Here is a 10,828-nt window from a genome sequence, read left to right as displayed (position 1 = left end):
CTTTTACCACTACCTCTAGATCTGAGGAGCTATGATGGTTTGTCTGGGATGGTGGTACCTTAGACCATAGCTGTGGTACCGGAGAGAACGCTTTTACCACTACCTCTGGATCTGAGGAGCTATGATGGCTTGTGTGGGATGGTGGTACCTTAGGCCATAGCCGTGGTACCGGAGAGAACGCTTTTACCACTACCTCTAGATCTGAGGAGCTATGATGGCTTGTCTGGGATGGTGGTACCTTAGACCATAGCCATGGTACCGGAGAGAACGCTTTAACCACTACCTCTAGATCTGAGGAGCTATGATGGCTTGTCTGGGATGGTGGTACCTTAGGCCATAGCCGTGGTACTGGAGAGAACGCTTTTACCACTACCTCTAGATCTGAGGAGCTATGATGGCTTGTCTGGGATGGTGGTACCTTAGGCCATAGACGTGGTACCGGAGAGAACGCTTTTACCACTACCTCTAGTTCTGAGGAGCTATGATGGCTTGTCTGGGATGGTGGTACCTTAGACCATAGCCGTGGTACCGGAGAGAACGCTTTTACCACTACCTCTAGATCTGAGGAGCCATGATGACTTCTGTGGGATGGTGGTACCTTAGGCCATAGCCGTGGTACCGGAGAGAACGCTTTTACCACTACCTCTAGATCTGAGGAGCCATGATGGCTTGTGTGGGATGGTGGTACCTTAGGCCATAGACGTGGTACTGGAGAGAACGCTTTTACCACTACTTCTAGATCTGAGGAGCTATGATGGTTTGTCTGGGATGGTGGTACCTTAGGCCATAGCCGTGGTACTGGAGAGAACGCTTTTACCACTACCTCTGGATCTGAGGAGCCATGATGGCTTGTGTGGGATGGTGGTACCTTAGGCCATAGCCGTGGTACCGGAGAGAACGCTTTTACCACTACCTCTACATCTGAGGAGCCATGATGACTTGTGTGGGATGGTGGTACCTTAGACCATAGCCGTGGTACCGGAGAGAACGCTTTTACCACTACCTCTAGATCTGAGGAGCTATGATGGCTTGTGTGGGATGGTGGTACCTTAGGCCATAGCCGTGGTACCGGAGAGAACGCTTTTACCACTACCTCTGGATCTGAGGAGCCATGATGGCTTGTGTGGGATGGTGGTACCTTAGGCCATAGCCGTGGTACCGGAGAGAACTCTTTTACCACTACCTCTAGATCTGAGGAGCCATGATGACTTGTGTGGGATGGTGGTACCTTAGACAATAGCCGTGGTACTGGAGAGAACGCTTTTACCACTACCTCTAGATCTGAGGAGCCATGATGGCTTGTGTGGGATGGTGGTACCTTAGACCATAGCCGTGGTACCAGACAGAACCCTTTTACCACTACCTCTACATCTGAGGAGCTATGATGGTTTGTTTGGGATGGTGGTACCTTAGACCATAGACGTGGTACTGGAGAGAACGCTTTTACCACTACCTCTAGATCTGAGGAGCCATGATGGCTTGTGTGGGATGGTGGTACCTTAGGCCATAGACGTGGTACCGGAGAGAACGCTTTTACCACTACCTCTAGATCCGAGGAGCCATGATGGCTTGTGTGGGATGGTGGTACCTTAGACCATAGCCGTGGTACCAGACAGAACCCTTTTACCACTACCTCTACATCTGAGGAGCTATGATGGTTTGTGTGGGATTGTGGTACCTTAGACCATAGACGTGGTACTGGAGAGAACGCTTTTACCACTACCTCTAGATCTGAGGAGCCATGATGGCTTGTGTGGGATGGTGGTACCTTAGGCCATAGCCGTGGTACCGGAGAGAATGTTTTTACCACTACCTCTTGGTCTGAGGAGCCATGCTGGTTTGTGTGGGACGGTGGTACCTTAGGCCATAGCCGTGGTACCGGAGAGATTGTTTCTACCACTACCTCTGGATCTGAGGAGCTATGATGGCTTGTGTGGGATGGTGGTACCTTAGGCCATAGATGTGGTACTGGAGAGAACGCTTTTACCACTACCTCTAGATCTGAGGAGCCATGATGGCTTGTGTGGGATGGTGGTACCTTAGGCCATAGCCGTGGTACCGGAGAGAACGCTTTTACCACTACCTCTACATCTGAGGAGCTATGATGGCTTGTGTGCGATGGTGGTACCTTAGGCCATAGCCGTGGTACCGGAGAGAACGCTTTTACCACTACCTCTAGATCTGAGGAGCCATGATAGCTTGTGTGGGATGGTGGTACCTTAGACAATAGACGTGGTACCGGAGAGAACGCTTTTACCACTACCTCTAGATCTGAGGAGCTATGATGGCTTGTGTGGGATGGTGGTAACTTAGGCCATAGCCGTGGTACCGGAGAGAACGCTTTTACCACTACCTCTACATCTGAGGAGCTATGATGGCTTGTGTGGGATGGTGGTAACTTAGGCCATAGCCGTGGTACCGGAGAGAACGCTTTTACCACTACCTCTACATCTGAGGAGCTATGATGGCTTGTGTGGGATGGTGGTACCTTATGCAATAGCTGTGGTACCAGAGAGAACGCTTTTACCACTACCTCTACATCTGAGGAGCTATGATGGCTTGTGTGGGATGGTGGTACCTTAGACCATAGCCGTGGTACCGGAGAGAACGCTTTTACCACTATCTCTAGATCTGAGGAGCCATGATGGCTTGTGTGGGATGGTGGTACCTTATGCAATAGCTGTGGTACCAGAGAGAACGCTTTTACCACTACCTCTACATCTGAGGAGCTATGATGGCTTGTGTGGGATGGTGGTACCTTAGACCATAGCCGTGGTACTGGAGAGAACGCTTTTACCACTACCTCTAGATCTGAGGAGCCATGATGACTTGTGTGGTATGGTGGTACCTTAAACCATAGCCGTGGTACCGGGGAGAACGCTTTTACCACTACCTCTAGATCTGAGGAGCCATGATGGCTTGTGTGGGATGGTGGTACCTTAGACCATAGCCGTGGTACTGGAGAGAACGCTTTTACCGCTACCTCTACATCTGAGGAGCTATGATGGCTTGTGTGGGATGGTGGTACCTTATACCATAGCCGTGGTACTGGAGAGAACGCTTTTACCACTACCTCTAGATCTGAGGAGCTATGATGGTTTGTCTGGGATGGTGGTACCTTAGGCCATAGACGTGGTACCGGAGAGAACTCTTTGACCACTACCTCTAGATCTGAGGAGCTATGATGGCTTGTCTGGGATGGTGGTACCTTAGGCCATAGCCGTGGTACCATACAGAATGCTTTTACCACTACATCTACATCTGAGGAGCCATGATGGCTTGTGTGGGATGGTGGTACCTTAGGCCATAGCCGTGGTACCGGAGAGAACGCTTTTACCACTACCTCTACACCTGAGGAGCCATGATGGCTTGTGTGGGTTGTTGGTACCTTAGGCCATAGACGTGGTACCGGAGAGAACGCTTTTACCAAAACCTCTAGGTCTGAGGAGCTATGATGGCTTGTGTGGGATGGTGGTACCTTAGGTTATATCCATGGTACTGGAGAGAACGCTTTTACCACTACCTCTACATCTGAGGAGCTATGATGGCTTGTGTGGGATGGTGGTACCTTAGGCCATAGCCGTGGTACCGGAGAGAACGCATTTACCACTACCTCTACATCTGAGGAGCCATGATGGCTTGTGTGGGATGGTAGTACCTTAGGCCATAGTCGTGGTACTGGAGAGAACTCTTTTACAACTACCTCTAGATCTGAGGAGCCATGATGGCTTGTGTGGGATGGTGGTACCTTAGACCATAGCCGTGGTACTGGAGAGAACGCTTTTACCACTACCTCTACATCTGAGGAGCTATGATGGCTTGTGTGGGATGGTGGTACCTTAGGCCATAGCCGTGGTACCGGAGAGAACGCTTTTACCACTACCTCTACACCTGAGGAGCCATGATGGCTTGTGTGGGTTGTTGGTACCTTAGGCCATAGACGTGGTACCGGAGAGAACGCTTTTACCAAAACCTCTAGGTCTGAGGAGCTATGATGGCTTGTGTGGGATGGTGGTACCTTAGGTTATATCCATGGTACTGGAGAGAACGCTTTTACCACTACCTCTACATCTGAGGAGCTATGATGGCTTGTGTGGGATAGTGGTACCTTAGGCCATAGCCGTGGTACTAGAGAGAACGCTTTTACCACTACCTCTAGATCTGAGGAGCCATGGTGGCTTGTGTGGGATTGTCGTACCTTAGGCCATAGCCGTGGTACCGGAGAGAACGCTTTTACCACTACCTCTACATCTGAGGAGCTATGATGGCTTGTGTGGGATGGTGGTACCTTAGGCCATAGACGTGGTACCGGAGAGAACGCTTTTACCACTACCTCTAGATCTGAGGAGCCATGATGGCTTGTGTGGGTTGGTGGTACCTTAAGCCATAGCCATGGTACTAGAGAGAACACTTTTACCACTACCTCTAGATCTGAGGAGCTATGATGGCTTGTGTGGGTTGGTGGTACCTTAGACTATAGCTGTGGTACCGGAGAGAACACTTTTACCACTACCTCTAGATCTGAGGAGCCATGATGGCTTGTGTGGGTTGGTGGTACCTTAGACTATAGCCGTGGTACTGGAGAGAACGCTTTTACCACTACCTCTAGATCTGAGGAGCCATGGTGGCTTGTGTGGGATTGTCGTACCTTAGGCCATAGCCGTGGTACCGGAGAGAACGCTTTTACCACTACCTCTACATCTGAGGAGCTATGATGGCTTGTGTGGGATGGTGGTACCTTAGGCCATAGACGTGGTACCGGAGAGAACGCTTTTACCACTACCTCTAGATCTGAGGAGCCATGATGGCTTGTGTGGGTTGGTGGTACCTTAGGCCATAGCCATGGTACTAGAGAGAACACTTTTACCACTACCTCTAGATCTGAGGAGCCATGATGGCTTGTGTGGGTTGGTGGTACCTTAGACTATAGCCGTGGTACTGGAGAGAACGCTTTTACCACTACCTCTAGATCTGAGGAGCCATGATGGCTTGTGTGGGTTGGTGGTACCTTAGGCCATAGCCATGGTACTAGAGAGAACGCTTTTACCACTACCTCTAGATCTGAGGAGCCATGATGGCTTGTGTGGGTTGGTGGTACCTTAGACTATAGCCGTGGTACTGGAGAGAACGCTTTTACCACTACCTCTACATCTGAGGAGCTATGATGGCTTGTGTGGGATGGTGGTACCTTAGACCATAGACGTGGTACCAGAGAGAACGCTTTTACCACTACCTCTACATCTGAGGAGCCATGATGGCTTGTGTGGGATGGTGGTTCCTTATGCAATAGCTGTGGTACCAGAGAGAACGCTTTTACCACTACCTCTAGATCTGAGGAGCTATGATGGCTTGTCTGGGATGGTGGTACCTTAGACCATAGCCGTGGTACCGGAGAGAACTCTTTTACCACTACCTCTAGATCTGAGGAGCCATGATGACTTGTGTGGGATGGTGGTACCTTAGACCATAGCCGTGGTACTGGAGAGAATGCTTTTACCACTACCTCTAGATCTGAGGAGCTATGATGGTTTGTGTGGGATGGTGGTACCTTAGGCCATAGCCGTGGTAACGGAGAGAACGCTTTTACCACTACCTCTAGATCTGAGGAGCTATGATGGCTTGTGTGGGATGGTGGTACCTTAGGCCATAGCCGTGGTACTGGAGAGAATGCTTTTACCACTACCTCTAGATCTGAGGAGCTATGATGGTTTGTGTGGGATGGTGGTACCTTAGGCCATAGCTGTGGTTCTGAGAGAACGCTTTTCCCACTACCTCTAGATCTGAGGAGCTATGATGGCTTGTGTGGGATGGTGGTACCTTAGACCATAGCCGTGGTACTGGAGAGAATGCTTTTACCACTACCTCTAGATCTGAGGAGCTATGATGGTTTGTGTGAGATGGTGGTACCTTAGGCCATAGCTGTGGTTCTGGATAGAACGCTTTTACCACTACCTCTAGATCCGAGGAGCCATGGTGGCTTGTGTGGGATTGTCGTACCTTAGGCCATAGCCGTGGTACCGGAGAGAACGCTTTTACCACTACCTCTACATCTGAGGAGCTATGATGGCTTGTGTGGGATAGTGGTACCTTAGGCCATAGCCATGGTACTAGAGAGAACGCTTTTACCACTACCTCTAGATCTGAGGAGCCATGGTGGCTTGTGTGGGATTGTCGTACCTTAGGCCATAGCCGTGGTACCGGAGAGAACGCTTTTACCACTACCTCTACATCTGAGGAGCTATGATGGCTTGTGTGGGATGGTGGTACCTTAGACCATAGCCGTGGTACTGGAGAGAATGCTTTTACCACTACCTCTAGATCTGAGGAGCTATGATGGTTTGTGTGGGATGGTGGTACCTTAGGCCATAGCTGTGGTTCTGGAGAGAACGCTTTTCCCACTACCTCTAGATCTGAGGAGCTATGATGGCTTGTGTGGGATGGTGGTACCTTAGACCATAGACGTGGTACTGGAGAGAACGCTTTTACCACTACCTCTAGATCTGAGGTGCTATGATGGCTTGTCTGGGATGGTGGTACCTTAGACCATAGCCGTGGTACCGGAGAGAATGCTTTTACCACTACCTCTAGATCTGAGGAGCCATGATGGCTTGTGTGGAATGGTGGTACCTTAGGCCATAGCCGTGGTACTGGAGAGAACGCTTTTACCACTACCTCTAGATCTGAGGAGCCATGATGGCTTGTGTGGGATGGTGGTACCTTAGACCATAGCCGTGGTACTGGAGAGAACGCTTTTCCCACTACGTCTAGATCTGAGGAGCCATGATGGCTTGTGTGGGATGGTGGTACCTTAGGCCATAGCTGTGGTACCAGAGAGAACGCTTTTACCACTACCTCTAGATCTGAGGAGCCATGATGGCTTGTCTGGGATGGTGGTACCTTAGACCATAGCCGTGGTACTGGAGAGAACGCTTTTACCACTAACCTCTAGATCTGAGGAGCCATGATGGCTTGTGTGGAATGGTGGTACCTTAGGCCATAGATGTGGTACTGGAGAGAACGCTTTTACCATTACCTTCAGGTCTGAGGAGCCATGATGGCTTGTGTGGGATGGTGGTACCTTAGACCATAGCCGTGGTACTGGAGAGAACGCTTTTACCACTAACCTCTAGATCTGAGGAGCCATGATGGCTTGTCTGGGATGGTGGTACCTTAGACCATAGCCGTGGTACTGGAGAGAACGCTTTTACCATTACCTTCAGGTCTGAGGAGCCATGATGGCTTGTGTGGGATGGTGGTACCTTAGGCCATAGCCATGGTACTGGAGAGAACGCTTTTACCACTAACCTCTAGATCTGAGGAGCCATGATGGCTTGTGTGGAATGGTGGTACCTTAGGCCATAGCCGTGGTACTGGAGAGAACGCTTTTACCACTACCTCTAGGTCTGAGGAGCCATGATGGCTTGTATGGGATGGTGGTACCTTAGGCCATAGTCGTGGTACTGGAGAGAATGCTTTTACCACTACCTCTACATCTGAGGAGCCATGATGGCTTGTGTGGGATGGTGGTACCTTAGACCATAGCCGTGGTACCGGAGAGAACGCTTTTACCACTACCTCTAGGTCTGAGGAGCCATGATGGCTTGTGTGGGATGGTGGTACCTTAGACCATAGCCGTGGTACCGGAGAGAACGCTTTTACCACTACCTCTACATCTGAGGAGCTATGATGGCTTGTGTGGGATGGTGGTACCTTAGGCCATAGCCATGGTACTGGAGAGAACGCTTTTACCACTACCTCTAGGTCTGAGGAGCCATGATGGCTTGTATGGGATGGTGGTACCTTAGGCCATAGTCGTGGTACTGGAGAGAATGCTTTTACCACTACCTCTAGATCTGAGGAGCCATGATGGCTCGTCTGGGATGGTGGTACCCAACCTCTCACGAAGGTTCCTTGGAAGTAGAAATTTCCCACTATATTATTGGATTCTGTTTCTCCATAAAATGTATTATAATCTTGGGGTCTTCCTAGTCACGGATTATCAGGAAGGTCTAGGGGGTTGTCCACAAACATACAAGGAGGCCCACCCAAAGATTTTATTATAAAACAGTACATAATCTCCACAACCTGTAGGGGGCACTAGCAGTACTCGTCACACTGTGTGTAAGGGAAGTGGTTTAGATTGCCGTAGTTTGAGGGGTCCTGTGCCGGCACCGATGACTCCATGAAGCCCCCCCTGTGGCCCTGCAGGGTGTGGATATAGATGTCCCACACCGGCGCCGAGCCCCCCTGCTCCGGGGTCTTCTGCGTGTTCTGTAGACTTCTCTCCAGGTTCCGTCTCCTCTGCTTGAACTCTAATATGGTCTTTGTGTATCGGTTGATGGTTGTTACTGAAGCCGCCATGCAACATGTGAACGAGCCCCAAGCCAAACTGCGGAGAGAGGACAGGCATTAATACAACTATATTTCTACAGCTGCTATAACATAGGCATCGTGGATACAATGGAGCATGCTGGTATAACCTGGACATCTCCTGTATATAATTATATATTTACAGCTGGTATAACCTGGGCATCTCCTGTATATAATTATATATGTACAGCTGGTATAACCTGGGCATCTCCTGTATATAATTATATATGTACAGCCGGTATAACCTGGGTATCTCCTGTATATAATGATATATGTACAGCTGGTATAACCTGGGTATCTCCTGTATATAATTATATATGTACAGCTGATATAACCTGGGCATCTCCTGTATATAATTATATATGTACAGCTGGTATAACCTGGGCATCTCCTGTATATAATTATATATGTACAGCCGGTATAACCTGGGCATCTCCTGTATATAATGATATATGTACAGCTGGTATAACCTGGGTATCTCCTGTATATAATTATATATGTACAGCTGATATAACCTGGGCATCTCCTGTATATAATTATATATGTACAGCTGGTATAACCTGGGCATCTCCTGTATATAATTATATATGTACAGCCGGTATAACCTGGACATCTCCTGTATATAATTATATATGTACAGCTGGTATAACCTGGGTATCTCCTGTATATAATTATATATGTACAGCTGGTATAACCTGGACATCTCCTGTATATAATTATATATGTACAGCTGATATAACCTGGGCATCTCCTGTATATAATTATATATGTACAGCTGGTATAACCTGGGCATCTCCTGTATATAATTATATATGTACAGCCGGTATAACCTGGGCATCTCCTGTATATAATTATATATGTACAGCCGGTATAACCTGGACATCTCCTGTATATAATTATATATGTACAGCCGGTATAACCTGGACATCTCCTGTATATAATTATATATATACAGCCGGTATAACCTGGACATCTCCTGTATATAATTATATATGTACAGCTGGTATAACCTGGGCATCTCCTGTATGTAATTATATATGTACAGCCGGTATAACCTGGACATCTCCTGTATATAATTATATATGTACAGCTGGTGTAACCTGGACATCTCCTGTATATAATTATATATGTACAGCTGGTATAACCTGGGTATCCTCTGTATATAATTATATATGTACAGCTGGTGTAACCTGGACATCTCCTGTATATAATTATATATGTACAGCTGGTATAACCTGGGCATCTCCTGTATATAATTATATATGTACAGCTGGTATAACCTGGGCATCCTCTGTATATAATTATATATGTACAGCTGGTATAACCTGGGCATCTCCTGTATATAATTATATATGTACAGCCGGTATAACCTGGACATCTCCTGTATATAATTATATATATACAGCCGGTATAACCTGGACATCTCCTGTATATAATTATATATGTACAGCTGGTATAACCTGGGCATCCTCTGTATATAATTATATATGTACAGCTGGTATAACCTGGACATCTCCTGTATATAATTATATATATACAGCCGGTATAACCTGGGCATCTCCTGTGTATAATTATATATGTACAGCTGGTATAACCTGGACATCTCCTGTATATAATTATATATGTACAGCCGGTATAACCTGGGTATCTCCTGTATATAATTATATATTTACAGCTGGTATAACCTGGACATCTCCTGTATATAATTATATATATACAGCCGGTATAACCTGGACATCTCCTGTATATAATTATATATATACAGCCGGTATAACCTGGGCATCTCCTGTGTATAATTATATATGTACAGCTGGTATAACCTGGACATCTCCTGTATATAATTATATATGTACAGCCGGTATAACCTGGGTATCTCCTGTATATAATTATATATTTACAGCTGATATAACCTGGACATCTCCTGTATATAATTATATATATACAGCCGGTATAACCTGGACATCTCCTGTATATAATTATATATATACAGCCGGTATAACCTGGGCATCTCCTGTGTATAATTATATATGTACAGCTGGTATAACCTGGACATCTCCTGTATATAATTATATATGTACAGCCGGTATAACCTGGGTATCTCCTGTATATAATTATATATGTACAGCTGGTATAACCTGGACATCTCCTGTATATAATTATATATGTACAGCCGGTATAACCTGGGTATCTCCTGTATATAATTATATATTTACAGCTGGTATAACCAGAGAGTCAGAAGAAGACCTTTACTTCCGATGGTTGACTTTTGGATAAACAATACTTGACTTACCAGTAGGACCAGCCGTAGTCCCAGTTCTGAGGTCTCCAATCCTCCGGACCAAGGTTGACCGTCATCTGGAACACTGTTGTGTACATCATGTGTGCGACCATCCCAAGCAACCCTGTAAAATACATCGTTATTGTTATTAATGTCTCATCTGTTTCCAAAAAATAATCA

The 10,828-nt window shown here is 47.1% G+C and overlaps 1 protein-coding gene across 1 annotated transcript in view; it reads right to left on the bottom strand.

Annotated features, from left to right (window-relative positions):
* Positions 1-8,039: 8,039 nt before the first annotated feature.
* LOC141176417 (germ cell-specific gene 1-like protein) overlaps positions 8,040-10,828 on the bottom strand; it is a 49,899-nt gene continuing 47,110 nt past the window's right edge. The window contains exons 4-5 of the mRNA XM_073660401.1: positions 10,661-10,772; positions 8,040-8,389 (exon numbers count right to left, since the gene is read on the bottom strand). Of these exons, the coding sequence (XP_073516502.1) occupies positions 8,098-8,389; positions 10,661-10,772 (404 nt within the window). The 3' untranslated portion in view covers positions 8,040-8,097. The remainder of the gene's footprint in view (positions 8,390-10,660; positions 10,773-10,828) is intronic.

The sequence above is a fragment of the Phyllobates terribilis genome, unplaced genomic scaffold, assembly GCF_046119375.1.
Source record: "Phyllobates terribilis strain yellow unplaced genomic scaffold, ASM4611937v1 Scaffold_25__1_contigs__length_18738178, whole genome shotgun sequence".
Taxonomy (NCBI): Eukaryota; Metazoa; Chordata; class Amphibia; order Anura; family Dendrobatidae; genus Phyllobates; species Phyllobates terribilis.
The sequence above is the reverse complement of the archived record's forward strand: the minus strand, read 5'-3'. Positions and strand labels throughout refer to the sequence as shown.